Source organism: Solanum tuberosum, unplaced genomic scaffold (assembly GCF_000226075.1).
Source record: "Solanum tuberosum cultivar DM 1-3 516 R44 unplaced genomic scaffold, SolTub_3.0 scf00033, whole genome shotgun sequence".
NCBI lineage: Eukaryota > Viridiplantae > Streptophyta > Magnoliopsida > Solanales > Solanaceae > Solanum > Solanum tuberosum.
This window is the reverse complement of record NW_006238959.1, coordinates 2069183-2079778: the sequence shown is the minus strand read 5'-3', so window position 1 is coordinate 2079778 and position 10596 is coordinate 2069183. Positions and strand designations below refer to the sequence as shown.

At 34.6% G+C, this 10596-nt stretch overlaps 1 protein-coding gene and 1 long non-coding RNA gene across 2 annotated transcripts in view; both read right to left on the bottom strand.

Annotated features, from left to right (window-relative positions):
* Positions 1-5540: 5540 nt before the first annotated feature.
* On the bottom strand, positions 5541-6289 carry LOC102600988 (uncharacterized). Its single transcript, XM_015306496.1, has 4 exons — positions 6280-6289; positions 5970-6208; positions 5679-5894; positions 5541-5579 (listed from the first exon to the last, which is right to left on the bottom strand). The coding sequence occupies exons 1-4, from the start codon at positions 6287-6289 to the stop codon at positions 5541-5543; spliced, it is 504 nt and encodes a 167-aa protein (XP_015161982.1).
* Positions 6290-6961: 672 nt separating this feature from the next.
* LOC102593205 (uncharacterized) overlaps positions 6962-10596 on the bottom strand; it is a 6857-nt gene continuing 3222 nt past the window's right edge. Inside the window, exon 3 of the long non-coding RNA XR_001472832.1 lies at positions 6962-6984. This is a non-coding gene — a long non-coding RNA (uncharacterized lncRNA). The remainder of the gene's footprint in view (positions 6985-10596) is intronic.

Genomic DNA, 10596 nt, shown 5'->3' with positions numbered 1-10596 from the left:
AATTTTATTTTTCTAATTTTGTAATGTATAATTGATTATATAAATTACAAATTATTAGAATTATGTTTTTGCGAATTTGATATTTTGATTATATTGTTAGAACATACCCATTCCCTTGTTTGTTTTCCTTAGGTTGACTCTTTGATATATATATATCTTTATTTATCATTTTATAGATCATGATGTAATCACTTTTTTTCACTCTAATCGTTTCAATTTATTTGGCCATCCCCAAAAAAGTGACTTTAACCCCACAGGCACAGGCTCGCATGCACGCGCGTGCACTCACGTGCACACACGTACACGCAAACACACAAACACACACGCGTGCACGTGCGCGCGCGCTCACACACACACACACACATATATACATATATATAAATTATAAATATTGAAATAATTCTACCTTTAAAAATGGTCTAACCAGCTTTTTTAGAATTCAAGTTTTAACTCTCTCCTTTTTTTTAGATATTCGGCATTTCATTTGAGCTTGTATTTTATTTATTTTTAAATTCGATGTAATACATCACACACTTATTATAGTATTTTAAAATTATTATACTAATTAGCACGGAATAAACGTGCAACACACGTGTTCGAAAACTAGTTTATTATAAAATTTCATAAGTAACCCTTTAACAAAATGCAAAAACAACCCAAAATTAGATAGTTAAGGAATTTGTCAAGCAAAGCATGATTCGGTATTTTGATCTGATAGCATTATTGATGTTACACCTACTTAGCCTAGAGTCGATTACTATAATTTCGAAGCGAGTAACCTTTATGAACAAAAAATAGCATCTTCCTATTTCTACTAAATGTAATTTCCTTCATTGATTCATGTCATATAGTAGATTTTGACAACTTGTGAAGTCAATAGATGGTCATTAAAATGAAATCAAAAGAATGATCAATTCTTGCGATTCAGGGCTTCATTTTAGTTTTTTCTTTGTGGATCTATTCTTCTTCAGTCTCCACTCTATAAAACTTGAATTGTCAAAGTTCACAAATCGTTGTCCAAATCTTTGAGATTTATCTTCTTTTTTTCTTCCTCAAATATTTTTTTATGAATAAGTGTACCAAATCTTTTAAAATAAAACTGCATAATATTTAATTTTATTGTTTGTTTTAATTTAATATGAAGTGAGGAATCTTAGTAGCTTAGTTTGTTGCCTACCTGAGGGTTCGATTCTCCACATTTTAATCCTCTTCCCTTACCCCCATTTTTTTTTAAAAATTAATACAAAATAAACGAACAAAGCAGAGAGAGAGAGAGAGCGAAAGAGAGAGAGAGGAGAAAATTCAGCTTAGAATAAATTTATTTTTATGTTTCAAGCTTTTACCAACCTTTGGTGACGACAACAATAAGAACAAGATCGGAAAAATGAAAGCATATTCAAATTAAAGAGGTCTTTTTTGTTCACTTTTACAGTTAATGTAGAATCTTTAGAATTAGATTATTAACTGTAAATTAAATAATTATGTTTAAGTTTTATTTTCAATTTTAATAAAAATAAATGAAAACTTAAATGAAAATTCATTGAATATCCAATTGGCCACTAAACTTTCGGTAACGACTTGTTTCCGTCGTTATGGAAAAGCCAATGGGGAAAGAATTTGGGCATGAAAACTTCTAAGTACTGACTTACAAAATTGTAGCCCCAGATTTGGGTGAAATCTGAGTCAGGAGAGGTCTAGGGAAATTTGGTAATGAATGGGAGATCTAATTATGAATTTGATCACATGAGTGGATAGCTAAGACGTTAAGGAACCCGTACAACTTTATGAAATCAAATTTGGGCGAGTAGAACTCCCAAAATTGATCTTGGCGTGAAAACGTAGTTTCTGAACGTCAAGGGTGGAAGGTATGTTGTGAAAGGGGAGCTTGAAACTCAAATTCCGACTTTCTGTCTCCATGCAAGCCGCCAAAGCGGGGTTAGTTCTGCCAGAGTGGTGCTGCTGTGGTGCGTTGGGTCCCGCTATGGCGGGACAGTCGCAACTTAAATCGAGGAAAACTCCAAATTCGTTATTTTCTGTAAGCCTTCGTTCTTGAGAGCTAAGAGATGACCCAGGGCTATTTCTTGATGGATTCCCATGACTTTTAGCGCAATCCCCTAATCCATTTTTCGATCCGTAAAACTTAGATTATTGGGTAATTATCATTGGGAGAGGGTTTTGGCCTGAAGTTAATGGTGGGAAAAGACCTAATTGAATAATAGGATCTTGGAGTGGCCATAGATTTATACATTGTTTATTTTCCGGGTAAATTAGGTCTTGTTTATTAATCCTTGCGTTAAATTACTTGTTTTAGACCAAGAACAAGCGGAAAGAATCCGAAAAGGGAAGGCTCAAGTGTCTTGGGAGGATTCGAGATTGGTTTTGAGGTAGGTGACGGTTTGATTTCTTGTTTATGTGATATATGCTGATTGATTGCAACATTGCATGCATACGTGTATATGATTAGGGAAATATGAATCGAACCTAATGAAATGATGATGTGTGAACAATACATGCCATGAACCTGTTACTTGATTAAATGATTTGAGTATTGTTCATTATAGATGTGATTGTGGTTGTGTTGATTAGATCGGGTGTCACGTTCTGACACATACATTGGATCGGGTATCACATTCTGACACATACATTGGGTCGGGTGTTACGTTTCAACACATATATTGGACCGGTGTCACGTTCCAACACATATATTGGATCGGGTGTCACGTTCTGAAACATACTTTGAATAAGGTGTCACGTTTCGACACACTACACTACAAGAAACAATGTTTATTGTCGCCACAAAAGGTCATAAAGTCGCCACTAATGATATATAGTAGCGACTACTTCCCCGTTGGTAGTACTTCCATAACTAAAGGTTTTTTGTGACGACAAAAGAAAGTCGCTACTATAAAAGAGTATTTGTGGAGACATAAAGCATCACAATATGTAAATAACTATGCCACCAAAACCAACGTTACAATAAAAATATTTGGCCTAGTCGCCACTAAATAACGATTTTTAGTGGCAACTTTGCTGCCACAAAAACCTATAATGATCTGTGGCGAGTTAATATCGCCTCTAAAAACACGACGTTCAGTGGCAACTTTGCTGCCACAAAACTGATAAATTATCTGTTGCGAGCTGATCATGTCTCCTCTAAATAAAGGTATTTAGTAGCGACTCCTCCCGCTACAAAAATATATTAACTATCAGTGGAAACCCTTTTTCTGTTGCAAAAGGCTACTTTTAATAACAACGTAAGTCGCCACAAAAACTACTATAACATTTGCTGCAACATTTATTTCATTACTAAATAATTACCACTAATCAACAATAGTAACAATAAAAACTATAAATCAGATTCTCTAAATTTAATATATAGCTATTAAGAACATCTAAAGTATTTCACAAAATGAAAATATTATAAATACAAAAAATCAACTACATAATAGTACTTCCATTAATGTTGTATCCATATACATACATGTGATCAAAATAAAAAAATAATTTCAATTGTATATGCATATACATATGGTCAAAAAGCAAAAACTTCCATTGCAGGCCTTCAAACTTCTTTTAGATTGGCCCCATTGTTTAAGAAACCTGTCCTTGTAATTAGAAAAAACACAATCACTTTCTAATTCAAATAATAAAAGAGGTGATATAGATCACATAGGAAAAGATAAGTGTCTTATTTGCATATTTCATTCTCCTAGAATTTCCAGCAACATTGAAAGACAGGTTTCCTAAGTCTAATGCATCTAATGAAAAAATTGAACAACCTCAAGTAAAGCCTCTCTATCCTCCCAAAAAAGATCAGATTGTTGAACCTATTCCTTATACATTAGTACAGACTTATGCTGATCGTCTTAGATATAATCAGGCTAAGAGTGATGTCCCTATATCCCTGACTATTGCTTTTACTATAAACATCAAGGTCATTTAGATCATGATTGTACGATAAAACAAAGAGATGAAGACCATAAAAAAGAAACAAAATAGAAAATGGAAAAGCCAAAAACAAAAAAGAATTTGATACCATTCCTCAACAGTCACAGGTACAGAAAGAACCAGGTCAAAAGGAGGCCAATAAAAATAGATAGCAAAAGGACCTGGACACAAGAGGAAAGCAGCAGGGGGATCACTAGCAAACACAAAGAAAAAAGAACACTAACCAGCAGCAAGCACCAAAGAGTCTCACCAAGCAGGCTGATCAACAACATACTTCACAAGCGCGTATAATCTCTATTCCTACACACAATCCTTATACTAATCTAAATGTGCAGGAACACACACAAAGTGTGCAGGAACTAACCAAGGGCTAGGGAAACACAAATGCTAGCAGTACTCAAGCTATCACAAAAATGAGTCTGCAGCAACAGGAACAAGGAGAAAAGCAAATGAATGTGGCAAAGAAATCTGGAAAGGAGATTACTGCAACTCCACCACAGGTTGATCCTCAAGTTCCAGTAAATAAAAAAGGCAATCAAACAAAGGCAGTGCATAAACAATAGTTCACTGCTTGCAACAGTTGGAATCAATCCACGATTCTCAAAATAACAGGACAACAAGTAAATTTGGTTCAACTACGACACAGTATGAAAAACAACTAGCATGTAACAAGGCATTAGCAAACACAGAAAACATTCCTGTATTTTCAAACTTCCACCAGAAGATTAACTCGTATTCTCTTTGTATACGTTTATTCACAATCCAGATTTAAAGAAACAAGACCAATAACTATAATAAGTAAGAAATAAGAACTGTCAAAGAAATAAATTGAATTGTTAAGAAGAAAAAGATAAAGTACCTGTTGCACCCTAGTCATGATAGCGGCCAATTGTTCTTGGAACATTTTGTCAACTTCACCTTTCATGTGTTCACGCTCCTCTTCCAATTTTTTTTGCAGATCTTCTTCCATACTCCTTTTTAAATATGCCGCCATGTGTTCATGTTCTTATTTTAGCTTTCGTTCCATATCAACTTGCATCTCTTGATGCATACTTTCTATTGCTGAAGACACATTAGCCTCTATGTCTGCCTGTTGTATTTGAGCTTTTTTAGGAGGCTTTTTCCCATATCCTTTTCCGCGAACATAGCCTGATCTCTCACCGAGAATTGAGGATAAAATCTTATCCCTAGTCATGGGATTTTCGATCTCTTCTGATTGTTGTTCAACAACAAGTTGTTCGAGATGGCTCTATAATAATATGTACCAGTTACATCAAAACATAATGGACATATTGAAACTAACATGTAGTAAGTCAGTAAGATAGTAAGGCAATGATTTTAGAAAATTACATGAATCTGTTGGGATTGTGGATCCAACCATACACGTTATCCGCTAGCACTTTTACGTGTGTTGGATCTCCCAGACTTTATCTGGTGAGTTTTTTTCTCCCGTTAGTGAATCTCTCTGCAATATAATTCAATAAGGAAAATACACAAGAACACGTATATGTAGTAATAGGAGAAAAATGTATTTTCACCGTAGATTCCTCTACTTCTGCAAATGATCTTGTACCACAAGAATGCTTAGTTATTTATTTTTCTCTATTGTTTTTGTTTCTTTCACTGATAACCTGCAATAGATCAGAATATATTTATTTAAAGAGAAAACTAGCATTCGACCACACTAGGTATTTTCTAAATTCAATAACTCTTGTTATTAATTAAATTACCTTGAATTTCTCACTGCCAAAATACTTAACTAGGTATTTCCAGTCCTCCAACTCAACATCCTCAGGACGATTAGACAATCTGTCTTCATCCGTATTATAGGCACAATAGTGATTATGTAATCGAGCTTTCCAAGCTCTAAAGAGTCTTTGCATAGTGCTTATCACAAAGCCTTGTAACTTATGTGCTCGCAGCCCACCAGAAACTTCAAATTTGTCCTGAACAAAATGTAACATTAAATTTGATAATTCAAGTAATATAAAAGAAATACAACTTTGAAAGTGATTTATTACCTTGACCTTATACCACATTGCTTCTCCATGTTTTGAAACAATATTCTGCCAATTTCCATCTTGAAATAAGATACTCATGATCAAGCCTGCATAATTAACAATATCTCTAGCCCCTGAACCCACAGCTCTATCAATATCATCTAGAATGATTGCTTTGATATTTGCTCCATACTTAGTTTTAATATTAACAGTTTTAGATTTATATTTCCCTCTTCCTCTCTTTCTATTGATGCGAGAAACTGCAACGAATAAATTATTAGTAAAAGAAATGTATCACTGAATATTCATTCTACTGCTTCATAATGTATACTAGTTTTCATAGTTACTTCACCAGTATAAACCAATGACCCCAAATTGTTGTCATAAAGGGTTTTGAGTCTTTTGAAATTTTGTTATAAAGTTAACACAACAAACAACACTCAATCATTATATAGATAAGAACATTTAACAAACTCTATTTTCTGCTAGAGATTCATGTTGTAACATGGCTACACTCGTAAACAAGAATGAAGCAATAACTAGCTCTACATTCCCGGTCAAAATTGATATACACTCGTATTACTACACCTAATATACTTGCAAAAAGAATAAGTATCACATGAGAACCAAAATCAACATCATGCAGTCAACTGTGTTGAACCAACTGCACTCATCATGTGCTGAAGTTGCTTGATACTAAGCAATTGAGTCTATCTACTAGGGAGGTACGTGAACTAACCTGCAACAATTTCAACCTCTAGGGAGGGACATATACTTTCTTCTAGATTTCTTGATGATTGTGTCCCTGGAGATGTTCTTTGGAGAGGATCACTTGTATATTTGTTCCGCCTGTAGACGTCCTTGACTTGGGGTCAGGTCTCTGTCCTTTCTCCAATGATACTTCAGCAACTCTTATTTGTTGTATTGGTAGCTGAGATGTAGTACCAAAACATTCACGTTCTCGAAAATTTCCACGTCCACCTCTTGCACCATCTCTTCCACTATTACCGTTACCTCGACCAGTTCCTTTCATTTCCTGGAACATTAGATATAAAAAGAGAAGTATCAGAATCAGAAATTAAAGCTTATTATATCTACCTGCCAAGGAAAATATCGATTCATAAAGCAGAGTATTATATTAAACAAGTAAAAAATGTGGGACACTTTACTAACAAGTACTATTGTTTCATTGATGGAAATGTAAAGCATTGATTTTACTTAAAATGCTGATTCTATTTACAAAGTTAAAGCTACAAATGTCATGAATTAATTTCATGTTAGCCCAATAAGAACAAAATATAGAGAACTTATCAAAACAAGTGTTAAACATCTATTTCAGTAGTCTTTGTTTCTCAATCATCAAAAGTATTCATCACTGTCTTCTCCATCATCATCATCTAGTAACTGTTCTTCGGTTTCTTCACTCCCAGGTACATCTGTATGATTGTCATTAATGAAATTATCTTCCTCATTTTCTTGATCATTGTTACGCAAAACAGTTTGTGGTTCAACATCATCCCTGTATAAAGACACATGAATATCAGGTTCATGGTCATTGGGACACAAAATATTACATTCCACTTCCTCTTGTTGATAACCTTCTTCATTCATTACTGCTTCTTCAACTTCAGGCATATTAAAAAGATCTCGAGGATTTGTCTTTACAACAACGAGCCAATCTTTGTCAACTATGTCTTTCAAATAGAAGACTTGTTCAGACTGAGATGCCAACACAAATGGCTCATTTGTATTTAAGGCACAATGAATATTCACACTTGTAAAACCATATTTGTCAATCTTACATCCTCTTCCTAGGCGAGCCACATCCCACCAGTGACACTTGAATAGATGAACTTTTCTATTTCCAACGTAGCGTAACTCGTAAATGTCCTCTAATACACCATAATACTCCTTATTAGAGTCTGAATCATCTCCTCTCACAAGAACTCCACTGTTCTGTGTTTTTCTCACAAGCTCTTTTGTTTGTAACCTAAATCCCTTCACCATAAATATTGAATATCGATGCACCAATGGTTCTGGACCTACAACTAAGCTTATGAGCTCATCAGTTGTGCGTCCTTGTGAACTAGTACAAATATCTACAAAAAATAAGACTTGTTCATACTTAGATGTCAACAGTAATAGTTAATTAAGTGTTTTTCATAAATTCTTACACGTGCACGAAACCAATTAATAAAATCATTATTCAGCATTCCATGAGGTCTCGTTGAACCTTGTATTTCAATCTCTCTCATGTATTCCCTACATTTTGTGTTAGTTAAGGTTAATTAAAATATCTTTATGTGAAATTAAATCTAAATTAATAAGAACCTTACTCTATGAAAGGTGAAACCTCTTCACAATTTTGAAGAATATACAAAACTGTTTGGTTGAATTCATCATGGGGTAGTTTCTTTCCATCAAAAGACCCCTTTGTTTGCCCACTTTTTTTAAAGATAGACATCTCACCGTTTGATTCAAATCCATCATCATTTCTTGTTGGTTTATTGAACTTAGTTGAGATACTCTTAAAATAGTGTGAGAAAAATGTAATGCCTTCATTTGCGTCATGACCTTCAGCAATTGCACCTTTTGGATGACCAGGATTGCGAATATATGATTTAAGTGTTCGCAAAATACCTATAAATAGATTTCCAATTTATAAAATATGATATTTAAAACATATTCTCATCGAAATTACAAAATGATATGTTACCTCTCAATAGAGTACATATCCCGATATTGAACTGGTCCACCAAGTTTTGCCTCTCTGGCCAAGTGTATCGGCAAATGAATCATGACATCAAAAATGCCGGAGGAAAACCATTTCAAGTTTACACAATATGATTGGAATTTCAGCGTCAAGGATATCAAGATCTTCAATTGTCAAGCACTTAGAGTATAGATTCTTGAAAAATTTGCCTAAGGTAATAATTGGTTCACACACTTCCTTAAGCAGTTAACCACGTATAGCAACTGGTAAAATGTCTTGCAATAATACATGATGATCATGAGACTTCAATCCATGTATCTTTTTCTCAAGTACATTAACACACCTTGAAATATTTGATGAAAAAGCATCCGGAACCTTCAAATTAGCTAAGAAATTACATAGCTTGAACTTCTCATCATGGGACAATGCATAGCATGCTACCGGTAACAAAATTTTATCTCCATCCTCAATTGGATGCAACACTTGCCTAATACCAAGGTCCACCAAATCATATCTACTTTTCAATGTGTCTTTTGTCTTTCCAACAATACTCATCACAGTTGATAAAATGTTGTTAGACACATATCTTTCTATGTGCATCATATCTAGGTTATGTCTTAACCTAAGACTCTTCTAGTAAGGCAAATGAAAAAAGATACTTTTCTTCCTCCAGTTATAAGCATTGGCAGAAACATTACGATTTCTCTTTTGTCCTTTACCAAATCTCACATTGCCCAAATTTTGTAACTGTATAAGTGCTTCATCACCTGTTGAAGGGCCACGTGCGACAACTATTTCCACTTTCCCATCAAATAACACGCTATTTCTATGCCATGGATGATTTGAGGGAAGGAAGCGACGATGCCCCATATAACACAACTTGTTACGTAAGGAAATCGATTATGTGTCTTTATGGCAACAAGGGCATGCAAGCTTTCCTTTGGTTGACCATCCAGAAAGGTCCCCATATGTAGGAAAGTCATTAATCATCCACATGAGAGCCACAAACATAAGAAAATTAGATTTTGACTGTGCATCATAAGTCTTCACCCCATCCCATAATTCTTTCAACTCTTCAATCATTGGTTGTAAGTATACATCAATATCATTACCAGGAGACTTAGGGCCTGGAATAAGAAGTGTGATCATGAAATATGAACTCTTCATGCAATCCCATGGTGGCAAATTATATGTAACTAGAATGACAGGCCAAATGCTATGATTGGTACTCATATCTCCATAATGTTGGAATCCGTCGCTTGCTAAACCTAGTTGGACATTTCTTAATTCATCTGAAAAAGTAGGATGACGCTCATTGAAAGATTTTCATTCTATTGAGTTAGACGGATGTCACATGACACCATCATCAATATTTTTTTCCTTGTGCCACCTCATTTTCTTTGATGTCTCTTTTGCCATGTATAGTCATTGAAGCCTTGGTTTGATAGGAAAATGTCGCAATACCTTATGAGCTACTTTCTTGCCTTTGTGTTTCTGTGACTTCCATCTAGACTTACCACACTTGGGACATGATTGGGCATTGGCATAATCGCGCCAATATAAAATACCATCATTCTTACATGCATCTATTTTGGTATACCCCAAGCCTAGGGCACGAAGAACTTTATTTACTTCATAGAAAGAGGTAGGCACAAATGACCCATCGGGAAGAACTTCTTTAAAGTGGATTAATAACTCATCCATCAATTTGTTTCTCCAATGATTAAGACACTTCAAGTGAAGTAATTTAACAATAAAGTCAACTTTGAGACTTTTGTGCAACTAGGATAAAGTTCTCTCTGAGCATCTTTTAACAGTTTGTAGAACTTTGTTGCATGGATATTTGGCTCTTCATTACCCTCTGAAGAATTCGTATTATTCTCCACATTTGTATATCCACAAGCATCGTGAATCATTCTAGTATTTTCATCATCT